Source organism: Musa acuminata, chromosome BXJ1-4 (genome assembly GCF_036884655.1).
Source record: "Musa acuminata AAA Group cultivar baxijiao chromosome BXJ1-4, Cavendish_Baxijiao_AAA, whole genome shotgun sequence".
In the NCBI taxonomy this organism is placed as follows: Eukaryota; Viridiplantae; Streptophyta; class Magnoliopsida; order Zingiberales; family Musaceae; genus Musa; species Musa acuminata.
Window position 1 is genome coordinate 29,101,582 of NC_088330.1, and position 16,820 is coordinate 29,118,401.

Genomic DNA, 16,820 nt, shown 5'->3' on the forward strand with positions numbered 1-16,820 from the left:
CAGTAACTTCAAACTATTTGCCACAGAATGTCGGACTTTTGATTTGATATGACTAGCATTTACTGATCCAACTAGCTAGCAGAGCACCCAAAACTGGGCAGTTCAAGCCTAATATAAGGCCTACCACCTGGTTTAGCCTGTGTCCTAACTCCTAAGCGAATCGATCAAATTTCGACCATTACAGACCTATTCCGATCAAAAACGATTGGATCTTGGTTAAGACTCAAATCCGACCATTGGGCTCTCTTTTGGGCCTATTTAACCTCCACCTTTCAACCTTCTATCCCCATCTTTTACTCTCACCCATTTCACTATCACCACACCACCTAATTCAATGGTATAACCAATCCGTTAACTTGTTGAGTCTGAATCACTACCCAAAATGCTTGAGCCTTAGGTTAATAGTCAAATTAACCTCGCCTGTAGGACTAAGTCACTAAATTGAAGTCATAATCTCACACACTTAATCCGCCACTTAAAGTCTTGACGTTCTTGTCAAGGCCAAACATAACCCAAAATTAGACCGTAGTTAGGTTTAGCCCAATAGTGGTTCTATGTTGTGACGTGTCCTCTAATCCCGTTCATGAGTAGCCCTTTTCTATTTGAGCCCATCATCATACCTAATACTAGATTGACTGAAGTCCTTTACTACCTGAGCCCCACATCATGTCCTTTAATACTAGATCGGCTTTGATACCATTTGTCACGATTTCATCTCATGATATCACTATTGACACTCCACATTTTAGCTTGAGATCAAGGTATCACAATATATATATATATATATATATATATATATATATATATATATATATATATATATATATATAAAGGTTCGCCGTACCATACCATATCGGCGTTTCGACCTGAGCTCGGTACGGTACGGTACCAGTGTACCAAGAGGTATATCAAGGCGTACCGAGCGGTACACCCTAGTGTACCGAACAATTTTATACTTTTTTATACTGTAGCAGTGCTACAGTGTAGTACTGTAGCACTGTAGCGGTACCGGGCGGTCCGCGTACCGGTAACCTGTCGGACTGGTATGTACCGCCCGGTATGGGCGGTATGCTTCGGTATGACAGACCTTGATATATATATATATATATATATATATATATATATATATATATACACCCTAAACCCTAAACCTTACATATATATCCATATATATAAATATGGCTCTTCTTCAAGTGAAATAATATCTTTTAGAGCCTATGTCAAATTCTTTTCTAATATTCATTATAGAATGATATGGCCATAGAAAATCATTTTAGCATCTTGATGATCACTAGGCATAAGGTAATTTAACATGTCATTTTGTAATTTTAAATTTTGTGAGGTTGACTGAGTCCACCAATGCGGTTGTACTCCTATTATGATAGTTATAATTGTTGTTATCTTAAAGTATGATCTCAATATCATGATTTGCAACACCGTACCATACCGCTTGGTATAGACGATATGTACCAGTCCGATAGAGGACCGATATGGGTGATAAATCGGTACGCTTTATACTCTTATCATGATGGTCATAATTGTTGTTATCTCAAAGTATGATCTCGATATCATGGTTTGCAATACCGTATCATACCGCTCGATACGGGTGGTACCAAGGATTGCCATACCGACCGGTACGTACCGGTCCGATGATATATCGGTACGCGGACCGCCCGTTACCGGGCGGAACGAATAATAATAATAAAATATATATATATTAATATATATATTAATAATTTAAATAAAATCGAGGCGACGTCGCGTCGCCTCGGCGATGTCACCGAGGCGACACGACGTCGCCTTTCTCGGCGACGTCGCTATATATATATATATATATATATATATATAAAATTTAAATAAACGTCGCCTCGGCGACGTCGCCCCGTGTGGGGAAGGAAAAGGCGACGTCGCCGAGGCGATGCGACGTCGGCCAATAAAAAAATAAAAAAAATAAATATAATATATATATATATATACATATATCGCTCGGTATACCGCTCGGTATACCGTTCCGTACCGTACCGAGAGATCGTCGAAACTCCGGTACGGTACGAAATTTCAAACCTTGGGTGGTACATACCAGTCCAATAGAGAACCGATACGAGTGGTACATCAATACACCTTAATGTACCGTGTGTCAGTAAACTCGGTACAACTCAGTACACACCGTACCGATAGTTGATCGATACACCGTTACGGTACAGTATTCAGAACCTTGCTCGATATGCAAATGGTTTAACTAAATCAAGATAATATATTCACTTGCTTTGTTAATCCTATCCTCTTACTCTCTAATTCACTTCAAAAAGAAAGATTGATTTAAATAAGAAAATTAGATCTCTAAAGCCGATTTAATTTGTCCTCTTATCAAGCTTAAGGAGAATGTTTATTCTTGAATGATTAGGTTAGAAGTTAGAACTGCTTGATGTACACCTAGTTTAAGGCTAATTATATGAAATCATCTTTAGTTTTTGGTTGATCTAAGATCTAAGCAAGATCTATGATTATCAAGACTTGTTCATCATTGATCTACGATAGATCTAGCTAGTTCCGACTAGATCCATTCGGACCTTGACTTGATCTTTGTGAATCTAGGCTTAATCTTTGCAAACCAAGGGTGGATGGATTTGGATCTAGCCTTGATCAGAATTGATCTTGGCTTGATCAAAATATTTGAATGAATCTAGCCTTTGTCATTGCGGATTCATTCGGATTAATGCTTGACTTTGTGGATCTATCCGGGAAATTTGAGGATTTAGCATGGATTTACTCTTACTTTTTTTGGAAAATGACCACAAGGCATCAATCGTATAATCCGACACGACAACACACTCATCGCTAGGGGCAGTGCCATCATTTGTAAAGTGTCCATTGCGACTATGTTGATCAAAGTAGAAGAATAACCCATCTGAAGTAGCGCTTGATTGATGGATTTCCTGATGTCATTAAATGGATAAAAGTTCCTCGAAAGATAAGTAGGGCCTTTTGAGAATAACTTGATGCCTAGAAAGCCCTATAACTATAAGACAAAGCAAACTGTGAGAAACCTAACAAGAGTGCTATAGAGATGAAAGTATATGATAAGTATGAGAGGCACGGTGATAATGTTGACTTGAGCCTCACAATTGATAACGTGTGCTTCCTTGGAGCATCAACACATGTATAAGGGAATGATGAAACATCGGTTGATCAACTTGCAGTATCAGTATAATAGTGGCACCGGACCAGATCTGTTTAGTGGACCATTTACAACGAAAACCAACATTGGTGCATAAGAATTGGGTGGGACAATAAGCATAAGGCAGCCTAGACTACAGAACTTTTCAGAAGGATTTTCAAAGGTCAACTCTTAGTATCTTAAATTTGGATCTTGGTGCTAACCCACCATAAACAACAAAACAAAGACGGATTAATGATGTCTACAGCAAGGAGAAGAAGAAAATTAGAATTTGAAGGAAGTTCAACTTCAATAAGATCCTAGCCCATACAACCCAATGTCCTTCCTACCAAGCATGGTACCATCTATCCAGAAGTTTGGTCCAAGAACACAACCTGCTAATCCAATGGAGAAACATGACACTACGTAGATGAGTAGGTTCAAGAGCCTAGAGATTGGACTAAATAATTCAAGAAGCAATAGTGTTAGATTAATGTGCCACAGTTGTCCGAGACGATAAGAACGAGCATAATCAAATACCTTTTTAATTACAAGGACAGTTTTTTATAAACCAATTGTGTCCAAAATTCATGATGCACACAAAGGATTTGATGAACATTGTCGTTGGGGAGATTGGTCCAAAATATATTATACTGGTGGTGACTGATTATGGAGCAAGTATCAAGAGGGACGGATAATAATTGGAGCATAGGAAAATTTAGAACACCATATGCAGCCCACGATGATGGAAAATATTAGTGAATTGATGAAATGACATCGGTTAAGAGGACAGTGTCAAAGGCTCAAACCATCATAACTGATTTTCCAAGCAAGACCAATCTCAATTGATGCCAAAAATTTTTGACAGGGCAATCAACATACTCAATTTGTATGAGCAGTATTAGTATGTTTGATCTGTCTATTCTTGACTTCTAATGAGATAATATAATTAGAACTTATCATGAATTACTTGGGAATAAACAACTGTACATTCAGCAGTTCATCTTTCAACTTCATGAACTCCTTCTGCAATAGATGAAAAATTTTTAGGAAGAATCCTTGTGAATCTCAAATAATAATAGTAAGAAATGACAAACTGCTCAAAAGTTGGACATTATGTACTACATTGGGATATTTGATGAAGTATGCCATCAGCTCCATTTTTCTGCCTGTCCAAGACTTGGGAAATTCTATGAAGATTCACATTTTTCTATCATCGTACATGGATAATTGAAGCATACTCCTACAAGAGCAATGCTGAAAAGTTACCAGATTATAGAGTCATCTAATTTATTTCAACTTAAATGTTTTGAAATGTTCTGTTTTGTGAAGATTTTCTTAAAACTACAGATCCTAAAATTAGATAAAAAATTGCTTATATCCCCTTTTATATATGTATAGAACCACACAACAAAACATCAAACTTCTTCCTCCGAAAAGAACTTCCAAATTTTTATTAGTCGATTAATAAATCCCAAACTGATTCTTTCTTCAAGTATTTGGATCTAAAAATCCAAACCAAAAGCCAATTATGTGATTCATGAAACCACTCCTTAATTTTCCTCCAAATCTAGAGAGTAGCAAAATAACATGTTGTCATGTTTCACAGTATCAATGGCGTTGTGTGCCATCTCTGATACCCTCATGGCTCATCTGTCATAATTTTCTGACTACTGTGAAATAAAATGCTTGAGAATGATACTTCTACCTTCCACCTGCCTCAATCACATCCATTGGGCAGCTGCGAAAGCAATCGATCTCCACTTCATCCATTGGGCAGCTGCGAAAGCAATCTAGAGTGCAGCAAAATGATATTCCAACTGTTGATAGTCTGACAAGGTAATTTCACAATTGTTCAACAACGAGACTCAACAAATAGTCGTTTCACACTTGTTCGTAATGATCCACATATTCATCAATGGATTAAGGTTATTATGATTCCTCTAGTTACTAGCCATGAAGCCCTCAATGGAGTATTCCAACTTGATGACTCCATCATCACGTGAAGCTGAATTATCTCAATTTCCAACTTGGTTTGATCATTAAGACAATTGTTTTCCATAAGGTTCGTCATACCATAACGTACCACTCAGTATGGCCGGTACATATCGGTCCGACAAGAGACTAGTATAGGCCATACATACATTGGTATGCCCCCCATGTATCATGTGTTGGTATGCTCAATATAACTCGGTACAGCTTGGTACGTATCATACCGTTAGTTGGTTGGTACACCAGTATAGACCGATAAGGCGAACCATGGTTTTCCATTCAACCTTTGCTCATGTTGATTGTATAGTCAAGAGGAGCCAAGAGGACAAATCCACATAGTAGTTGAAGCCATTAAGTCATAAAAAGGACCACACTACAAAGTGAGAACAACCTTCTTGACTTCAACCTCCATCTCATGAAGGAGGGTCATCTCAAAACATGCAAATGTATGCGGCCCTTAAGCTGTATCTCACTGCAACTTGACCATGCCTCATGTTGGTTGCATCATTAAGAGTTTAAGACAATGGCTTCCCATAGTCGACCTCTCCTTTAGTTAGTTGCATAGTCAAGAAGATTGCTCCACAACTCAATCATGTCTCTGGACAATTATTTCCTCAAGATGACTACTCCATCATAACAACCACTCTCATATAACAGTTGTTTCAAGTTGGTCACGTCATCAAGACCACTCCTCAAGTTGGTCACATCCTTAAAATGATCATATGACCACCTCTTTGAAAAGATGATTATGCCCTAAAAATGCCCATGTCATTAAGTCGAGCATAACTACACAACAACCATGTCATATTTTGGATTTGGTCGAAGTTTGATTTGACCAATTTTGCTATTGGTCAATTTGCTATGAGGAGCTTATCGAAGGCAACGACAAGGTGCAAGTTGAGAGCATACATGGTAATGGTTATAACTTGAGAAAGTAAAAGAGAAAAAAGATTTTTTTCCCCCTATCGAGGTTTTGAACATTAGTCTTCACATTAAAATGAAATCCTCTATGACCATATCAAACCTCCAATGTGTTACAATCTGATTTGACCTAATAAGGCTGAACCCACTAGCTCCTCAATCATCCAATCTAATGTCGTCGAGCATCTACCTCCTCAATCACCCCACCTCTTCACTTGCCTGAAATGCCTAGGATAAAAGAGCATATGAAACACCCAATGTATACCAAAGCATCCCATTTGATCACGATGCATCCACCCTAACAAAAAAACCCAAAAGTTTGACATCACAAGGACATCCCATTGAACCGTGATGCATTTGCCCATGATAAACAAGCATTCAAATCGCTCGACGCATTCCAAGGTATCAAATTTGTGCACGATGAGTTCACCTAAGACAAAAAAAGCATCCGAAGTGCCAAATGCATCCTAGAACTTCCCGTTTTAATGCATCCGCCAAGGATGAAACTACATCTGGAAGTACCCAAAACATCTCATAGCATCTCCATTACATGGGATACACTTGCCTACAACCAAGAAGCTAAACCACTCGAAGCATCGCAAATTATTTCGTTAGCAATGATGCATCCGCTTAGAACAAAGATGAATCAAAAGCGTCCAATGTATCCTAAAGCATCTCCTTTATGTAAAGTACATAAGTGATATGGTTATTATTTAGACTAATTGGGACTCAACTCATGGAATTCAGTCACCGCTAGACGAAGCACCTATCAAGGATTTCCATTTCAAGTACGGGACCCATTTCGGCAATCTATCGAACCGGTAATATGGGTCTATACCAATCTACCAACACATGGTACACTAGTTGTACTAATGTTTCGACGAGGAATAAAAAGAGGAAAAAGAGGAAGGGGTGATGGAGGAACAGAGGAAGCAGTGATTTAAAAAGCGTAAGGCGCCAAAATGTGCCAAGGTCCAAAAACGCCCGAGGCACTCGCCCGAGCGAAGGCACCAAAATATAAAAATATATAATATAATTAATAAATATAATTATTTAAATTTTTAAATAAAAATATGCTATTAAATTAATCTAATAAATACAAATACTATTACTAGTATACAGTTAACAATATACTATCGAAAGAGGAGAAGAGTGAAAGGAAAGAGTCAGAAGACCGAGGGTGTTGATTGAGAAGAGCGGGAGCGACAGCTGCGAACGACGACAGTGGCAGCGGTAGCAGCAGCGATAGCGGGAGCGGCAAGCGGCGACAGTGGCATCGGCAGCAGCGAGCAACGGGAGCAAGAGCGGAAGCGGTGAGCGGAGACAATGGCAACGGTAGCAGCGAGCAGCGGCAGTAGCAGTGGGAGCGGGAGCGGAAGCGGCGAGCGGAGACAATGGCAACGATAGCAACGGGAGCGGCGAGCGGCGACAGTAGGAGGCAGCGGTAGCAGCAAGTAGTGGCAGCGAGAGCGACGAGCGGCGACAGCAGCAATGGTAGCGAGCAACGGTGGCAGTAGCGTGAACGGCGAGCAGGGTTAGGGTTGGGGAAGTCATGCTGATATCAGTGCTTTAGTTGGTTCAATTGAACCAACTAAAGCACCGGAGACCAAACCAGACCTCAAATGTTGGTTCGATCGCCTGGTTTAACCTAGGCGCTCACCCAAAGCGCCCGGCGCCTGGGCTCGGGCGAGCGCCTAGGCGGCACCTCTTTGAAGCGCGCCACCTGGAAATGAAGCGAGGCGCTCGGGCCTCGCCTCGCCTCGCCCGAGCGCCTTTTTAAATCACTGAGAGGAAGGAGGCAAGAAGAAGGAAGAAGATGAAGTCGTGGCGGAAGAAGAAAGAAGAGAAGCAGTGGTAACGTTAAAGCGACAGTGGCAGTGTTGAAGCAACATCGACAATGTTGAATTGGCAACGACAGCAGCGAAGTGCACCGACAATGGCAAAGCATCATCAGCAACGACGAAGCGGTAATGGCAGTGGTGAAGACGTAGGGATAGCGACATCGTACGAGAGAAGAGGGCTTGCGAACTCTTTTTTTTTTCCTTTTTTTAATAATGAGTTAGACAAGCCCCACCATTTTTTTTATTTTTTGATTTTAATCGAACCGCTCGAAACGGAGGTGGTCCATGTATCGGCCTACAGTATACTGTTAACAGTATACACAAGGAGAAGAAGGAAGAGTGTAAAGGGGTGCTGACAGAGAAAAGAGGAGGCGGCAGCGGTAGTGAGAGCGGGAGTGTAAGGAGGCAGCGGTAGCGGGAGCGGGAGTGTAAGGAGGCAGCGGCAGCGACGAGCAGCGGGAGCAAGAGCAGGAGCGGGAGCGGGAGCAGGAGCGGCGAGCAACGGGAGCGGTGAGCGGTGACAGCGGCAGCGGTTGTGAGCGGTGACAGCGGCAGCGGTTGTGAGCAGCGACAGCGGTAAGCAGCGGGAGCGGGAGCGACAGCGACAGCGGCAACAAGCAGGGTTAGGGTTGGGCAGCGACAGTTGATATCGGTTTTAGTTGGTTCGATTGAACCAACTAACCAACGGAGACTGAACTAGACCTAAAATCCTGGTTCGGTCGCCTGGTTTAACCTAGGCGCTCGCCCGAAGCGCCCAACGCCTGGGCTCGGGCGAGCGCCCAGGCGGCGTCGCTTGGAAGTGAAGCGAGGCGCTCGAGCCTCGCCTCGCCTCGCTCGAGCGCCTAGGCGAGCGCCCAAGCGCCTTTTTAAATCACTAACAATAATTAACTTATCAATTCATCAATTGATTTTATCATCAAGATATCACATTTATTAACCTATCGTAACTTTAGAAAGGTTATATAAATTCTCCTCTCTTAAACTTTAATCTAATTTACTGTAGAAACTATCATAAGCTTTATAATTAGCCATGTTAACAATTTCTTGGCACTCTATTAGAGGATTTATATCTTCAAAAATTTTATTTAGCAATTGCATGTTAAATTTCATCACTAAGCTACCAACCTGAGTTCTGCGATACCATTACCTTAAGATTCTTTAAGAAATTTTTGTCACTCCTCGATATTCTACTTGAACTACTTTTCTCACTCCTCAAGACTATTAAGAACTACATTTGTCAAAATCTCATAAACAATTAATTTCCATATACAATCTCACAAACAAAATGTATAGACAAACAAAATTTATAGCCTGGTACCGTACCGTACCGGTATTTCGAGGTTGGCTCGGTAAGGTACGGTACTGGTATACCGAGCGATACACCCTAGTGTATCGAACAATTTTATATATTTTCTTCATACTGTAGCACTGTAGCACTGCTACAGTATAATACTGTAGCACTGTAGCGGTACCGGACGGTCCACGTACCGGTATGCCGTCGGACCGGTACGTACCGCCCGTATCGGGCGGTACCATTCGGTACTGCATACCATACTATTTCCAAAATACATTTTGTTTGTCTCTCTTGTTAGTTTACACCATGCAATTATAATATAACCATTTGTTTCGTTTCCTTTTACAATTCTAAAGATATAATTTGAAGCAAGGTTTTGAATACCGGTCTGTATTGAGCTCGGTATGGTACGTACCGGTATATACTGTTGGTACGCTAGGGCATACCGATGGTACACCCTAAAACCTTAAAAATAACTTCACCTACCACGCCAGGGCATACCGATCAGTATGCCTCAGTAACGATCGAAATCCAGGGGGGTACCGGTCGGTACGCCTCAATACCGATCAAAATACTGGTACTGCCCAATAGAGAACAGTTCGCACACTGGTATCCTCTCGGATCGGTACATACCGCCCATACCGGGCGGTACACATCGAAATTGAGAACCCTGATTTGAAGAACATCAATCTAATCAAGTGTAACCATCCACCCTTCAAGGAAGGATTATGAAATCATTAAAACCTCATAGCAAGAAAAAAAAATCTAAATGAATTATGGTCCACTCTTTATATCTACAATTATGAGATCGAGGTATGACAATCAAGAAGAAAGCTAGTTACATCTTGCATTTAGTAATTAAAATTCAATGCATGCTTACCAAAAGATATGATCATTTAGATTCCCTCCGATGAAATGTTTTTCACTAGCAGGTACTTGAATGATCCCAAGTGTTCCCAAAATTATGATATGATACTAATCATCTTGACATGTTTGAGGAACAATAACTACATATATTGGTAAAGAACTCTTACATCATCTATTTAACTTCTACATCCTTTTCCTTGAATTCCTGATCTATAATAGTGGTTATAATATTTCAATATTTTTCTTTTTATCACATATCAAAATTTATATCTACAATTCTCTTTAAATTAAGTACAACTGTTAATCAAAGAAGAGAATCATAGTGAACTGGGAACTGTTAAGTGTTCATAAAGCAAGACCCAAGATCAAGCAGTGGAATGGCAGCAATTATGACCATGTAAGACAGGAGAAAGTGAGTGATGCCGGGGGCTGCATTTTCACCAAAGGTTTAGTGGGATGACACTTTATTTCTTAGCATTCTAAAGAGTGGCTCATGTAAAGGAATAAATCCAAGAATCAATTTTCTAGTAAACATTTACCAGTAATCAAGAACTATTTGCCTAAGTTTTGCTTCCAGTCGAATGAACAATGGTGTCCTTTCAAAGTCCTGTTTGTCATGAGCAGGTTCCATAAAGTTTGCCTCGAAAACTCCTGTAAATTGATTAACATGAAGCATTTATTAAGAAACACCTATTAATATTTTTTTAAAAGAACACTAATTAATATTTGATGAAGCAAATTTCCACAAGGTACATACCAATAACACACCTCCCTCGACTCGAACCTTCCTGAACAACTTTCCAAAATGGCTATAAAAGAAAATTAAGAAAATAAAACAATAGCGATTAGAATTTGTTGTATATATTATTCTTAATCATCAATATTCAGATTCGAAAACTCATACATAAGCAATCAACATAAATATAGGGGAAAAAACAAGTTACATGTCTGTATAACACACACACACACACACACACACAGATATATATATATATATATATATATATATATATATATATATATATATATATATATATATATATATAGTACGAAGAAGCAATGGAACATATATTGATTGACTAGCGGTACGAGTGTGGTAGTGGTAGCAATAGTCAAAGTGAAGTGATATGACTCAATTAAGTAGATCAACAAGGGAGGCCAATAGTATTTGTGCACAAGGATTTAGAAAGGAATTCTGGAATGAGGTTATCAACTAGAGCTTCTCAATTAGGTGGAACAATTAGCATTGGGTAGTCCAACCTGCAGGATTTATCATAGGACTTTGGCAATAAGGTAGCTCTTAATATGGTTGATCAAGATCCTACTACAGCCCACACAGACACCAAAATAAACACATTAGAAAGGCAATTGCACGGTGGCTCAACTTTCATCGAATTTCAATTACAGCCCAAAACCTTTACAACCAAAGCATGATTTTGTCCATCCAAAAGGCAGCTCCCAATATTCAAGCCCCTTACACCAAGAGAGATACACAACATGTATCTAGGTAAAGAGGTTCAAGAACTTTGAGATTGGATAAAATCTTTCAATACAGTGCAACCATTGTTTGTGACATCCGGTAAAATGAACATCATCAACTTCCATATATATTACAAGAGAAGGATAGTATTCTATAATTGTATTGATTCTCCCGATAAAATCCATGATGCCAACTACAATGAGGGGTTGATGGACACAATGGTTGCAAAGGTCGGACCAAAATTTGTTACAGTAAGTCCTGATAATAGTGGAGCAAACTTTAAGGTTGATCAGTAACTGATAGTCTTGAGTCTTGACAACATTTATTTTGAACAACAAGTACAGATCGCTGCATAGACCTGATGATAAAGGATATTTTGATAAGCCAACAGTTAAGATGATAATAAAAAAGGCACAAAGCATCACAAATTACATCAACGGCCATCATTGGGTGTAAGCTTCGATGTAAAATTCATATATGCAGAGCCCCTATGACCCAACATCACACGCTTTGCCACAAACTTCATCGTCTATTAAACAATGGAAGATTAGACTAATGACAGTGTTCACATCCATTGACTAAGGCAACTCCCAATATTCCAGTTCATCTATGGGAAAAAATGGACAAGTATATCCTTTTTTCCATATTCTGGATGCGGTTGTTGAGATATCTGTTGTGATTTGATTTGTTGAGATCTGATCTGCTATAATTTGATTCTCAACATGCTATCTTATTTGATGTGATAGACTAGGATATAATTGTTGATTCATTCCTAATTATATTATTTTATTTGTTTACATCAACAAGTTGTATATTTCCTAGATTAGCACCTAGATCTATTTAGGTAGTTCTTTCTTCTTTTTCCTTTTCTCTAGTTCGACTATATGTACTTCATCTTGTATACAAGCAACAATATAGAAAAATAAAATTCTCTTCTTCATGGTATCAGAGCAAAATTAGGTTTTGATTTTTCTTCTCTCTGCCCACAATGGTATATGATAGATTTGTTTCTTTATCTCAGCATTTATTGTCGAAAATCTTCTCTGGTGACTCCTCGTTTCTAGCCATGTCTGAAACTCTAAAGTTTGTTTTCAATATTCCAAAAACTATTCACTCAATATTCCCTTCAACTTGAAGGTCATACCCTCTAGATCTCTATCATTAGACTAAGCGAGAGAAATTTTATTAAGTGGTCTCAATCCATGAAGAGCTCTCTAATGAGTAAAGGAAAGTTCAAATATGTAAATGAGCTAAGAAGGCACTAGCCTCAAACGAAACTTGGGAGATCGATAATGCGATGGTCATGTGTGACTGCTTTATTCCATGTAGCCAAGAATCAGCAAGATGTACCTTCTTCCTATGGCTAGAGATATTTTGGGATGTTGTCAATAAAATCTACTCCAAAGTAGGTTTTAATTCTCTAATTTTCCAAATCAAAAGACAAATTCAAAAGATAAAGCAAGGTACATCAAGCATCGTAGATTATTACAATAATCTGAGGTATATTGGCTAAATTAGACCTATATCAAAATCTGGAGATGGAATCTGCTGTCGACACTGAAAGGCTGAGAAACTTGCTTGAGATTGAGAGGGTATTTCAATTCTTATTGGGGTTAATTCTGAATTTGATCAAGTATAAGATTGTGTTTTTAATAGAGAACCTTTTCATGATCTTAATGAAGTGTTTACCCTAGTTTGAAGTGCTTAAAGCTGATAGGAATTGCTAAGTATTAAAGAAGCAAATTATGGCAAGCCTATAGTGGAAAACTTTGCCTTGACAGGCTCAAAGATATCTCCCAACGCCAAAGACAACATGAAAGATAGCAGATGGTGTAATTACTGCAACAAACCAAAACACACCAAGGAGACATGCTAGAAACGACATGGTAAATCTCAAAACTGCAAAAACAATAAGTGCAACAATAAGGTAGTTATAGGAATGCTGGTAGCCACAAAGATTCAAGTTGGCGAAAATCAGTGAGGCTTCGAGACACTTTTATAAAGTAAAGAACAGCTAGAACATCTAAATGGACTTCTTAGCTAATCACAAACCACCATAAATCCATCTCCTACATGTTCTCTTGCAAAGCAAGGTAATACTCCTACCCTCCACATTTCCTCTAATCAAGCACTTTGGATAGTTGATACGGGTGCTAGTGATCATATGATTAGTCGTTCTCACATGTTCCTATACTCCATGTCTTGGAAACCTTAAAGTTCATATTGCCGATATATCTTTGTCCAATTGCAAGAAAAGGTTATCTTGTTCTCTCAAAGAATCCAATTTTGAAATTTGTTCTGCATGTTCCTAACCTATCCTATAATCTCTTATCCATAAGCAAAATTATGTGGCAAAATTCTTTCTATCTCCTTGTGTGTTTCAAGATATGTGCTCAGGAAGGATGATTGGCAGTGCTAAAGAGAAGTTGATCAACTCTATTACTTTGAAGGTGATGCTTCCTTGGATAGACAAGCTCAAGCCATAGGCAGTTTTTCTTGCTTTTCTAATAAAGACAAAAAAAATATTATGGTACTATAGAGCAAGGTTTTTAATTTCGAATGATACCACCCGGTATGGGCGGCCAGCAAACCGATACGCAGACTGCCCACTATCGGGCGATACCGTCGATTAGAGCTGTTTCCGCCCCGTTAACACGTGAAATCAATCGGTGACGGTCAATTTCGACCGTCGCCGCCCACTACGAGGCAGTATTAACCGAGGGAGAAGGAAGAAGAAGGAGAAAAAGATGGAGAAGAAAAGGGAGAACCTGGAGATCTGGCATTGCTCTCCCTCGACGATCCCGATCCATCGCCACCCTCCCTTGCCTGGTGTCGGAGATGAGATGTCGCCTCCTCATCTGAGGCGACGAGGCATCGGCATCGTCAGCGACTTCTCCTCATCCGCACAGGGAGAAGAAGCCTCGATGACGACATCGCCCCTTTATATATACATATATATACATATATATACATATATATACATATATATACATATATATACATATATATATATCGAGCAGTACCAAACTGATCTCGATACTCCGGTATGATACAAAATTACGAACCTTGCTATAGAGTACAGAACAAGTCATCCTAGTTTCAAGAACTTCAACAAGTTGCTACTTTGCTTTAAGAATAAGAATCTCTCTCAATTTCACAGTGAAATATATTAACTAGTTAAACATCATCATTCCATATTCGCTTCGCAACCATATAAACACTCCCAACCCTTTAGCTTAATCCATAGTGACAATTGGGGGCCTTCAAAAGATAAAACACTACTAGAACTAATGGTTTATTGCCTCCATTGATGATCATGATCATAATAGAGTTTGTTAGGCATATAATGGAGAACTATCTATCTTTACAAAAGATTCTAGAAAAGTTTATTCTAGGCAAAGAAATCAATAAAAAGTCATCAATTAGTTAGCCTAGAAATTTTGAAGAGTTATGTTGAAAATTGAAGAGTCTTCTATTCTTTCTAGGTGCTAACCTAGAGACTCCTTTAGTATTAAGTGCGCTCATTTACTATTTGGCATGGTTCGCTTTACCGGCCGGTTCATATCGGTGTACCGAACAATTGTCGGTACGGTATGTATTGAGTTGTACTGAGCCTTATCGAGCGTACCGACACAAAGTACATGGGGCGTACCAATGTACCACCCGTACCGGTCCCCTATTGGATCAATACATATCACTCATACCGAGAGGTACGCTATGGTGCGACAAACCTTGTTATTTAGGTAACCTAGAAGTCACATTTTGAATTTCTAAAAGGCATACAAATTTCATAGGATATTACTTTCGAGAATCATTGTCTACATTAATTGTATCAAGGTTCCTAACCCCTATAAATAGTGGGGCTTATCAATGGATCAAACACTTCATATATGAATGAAAAAAATTACATCATCTCTAGTCTCTTACATCTCACACATCATTTTCTTTCTCTTCCCCCCCCCCCCCCCCCCCTTTCTCTCTACGTTCCGACTCTGTTCTACATCAATTTGGTTTCAGTGCTAGGTGAAGAAACCAGCCCTGTACCTCATTGGGCCCCAACTAGCAACTTCTATCAACAGTGGCATCACTCAAATCCTTGCACCTCCAACATCAATCCTTTGCGTGTGGAGTTCGACTTTGAAGCGGCTATCCCTACAAAATTGGTGGACCACCTGGCTCTTGGTGCCTAGTAATTTTTGAAAACTTCTTTAATATTTTTGTCGAAAACAACAACCGTATATTTCATTATATCCTAACTTTTATCGCTCCCCCCCCCCCCCCTCCTTCTCTTCTCCTTTTTTTTTATTTATCACCTGCTCTCTTCCCTTGGATTAGAACTACAATACCATTAAGATCTAAAACCTTGAAAGTTGTCCCCAGAAAAAAGTGAGAGAACCACTTGAATCAATGCATTTCTACCTTGTGCATAGCAACAATTAACAACCTCATTATCAAAAGGCAATTTGTCAATAGCATTAGAATCATGACTAAGCAAGGTGAAAACCAAAACATTTTTGATGAATCTCATAACCAATAGAGTGAGGTAGAGATCCATAGGACCAAATTAGAAAATTATGACACAATATTAAACTAGTTATATGACTAGATGACCCAAGTCCTAAGAGATCTCCAAAACCTTAAAAAACGACCCATGAATAAGATTGATGAGTCGATAAAACAACATGTTCATTCTCCACAATCCAAAGCTTCAAATCAAAGAATTTTACCTACTCTCCAAGCCCATATTCAAACAAATCCAAGGTCTACCTAAAGGGCACCTATTCACAATCATGCTCCAACAATTCCTAATGACCAAGCATTTGACCTTAATAATGAATTCCTAGAACCAACTAGAAATCCACAAACCTAAGTAATGAGCCAACGAGTTCGACTTGTTGACAATCTGGATGAAATAGCTAAAAGAGTTAAAGTGAATATGCCAGACTTTGATGGTAGGTTTGACCTAAATATGTTTGTTGACTGATTAGATAGCATGAAAGATTACTTTGAGTGATATAGAAATATTGATATTGAAAGTGTACGATTTGCAAAAATGAAACTGGTAGGATCTGTTAGGAAATATTGGCAACATATCCAATATAGTCTTTAACACCATCGAGAGCCTCCCATCACTCAATGGGAAGTCATGAAAAGAAAAAATTATGAAAAAATATTTACTAACCTACTTTCGAAGCCAACTGATTGAATAATTGTTAAACCATAAATAGTTTAATTCTGGTGTGACAGAGTATTTAGCCCGATTTGAGG

General features: G+C 39.1%; 1 protein-coding gene across 6 annotated transcripts in view; it reads right to left on the reverse strand.

The window, feature by feature from the left end:
• Positions 1-16,820, reverse strand: part of LOC103981921 (protein MICRORCHIDIA 2) — a 70,961-nt gene that overhangs the window by 16,547 nt on the left and 37,594 nt on the right. For all 6 annotated transcript variants that reach the window (XR_010501951.1, XM_009398686.3, XM_009398685.3 and 3 more), the window contains exons 13-14: positions 10,830-10,881; positions 10,612-10,723 (exon numbers count right to left, since the gene is read on the reverse strand). Coding sequence is in view for 5 of the 6 variants with exons in the window: in XM_009398686.3 (XP_009396961.2) it covers positions 10,612-10,723; positions 10,830-10,881 (164 nt within the window). In the remaining variant the exon portion in view is untranslated. The remainder of the gene's footprint in view (positions 1-10,611; positions 10,724-10,829; positions 10,882-16,820) is intronic.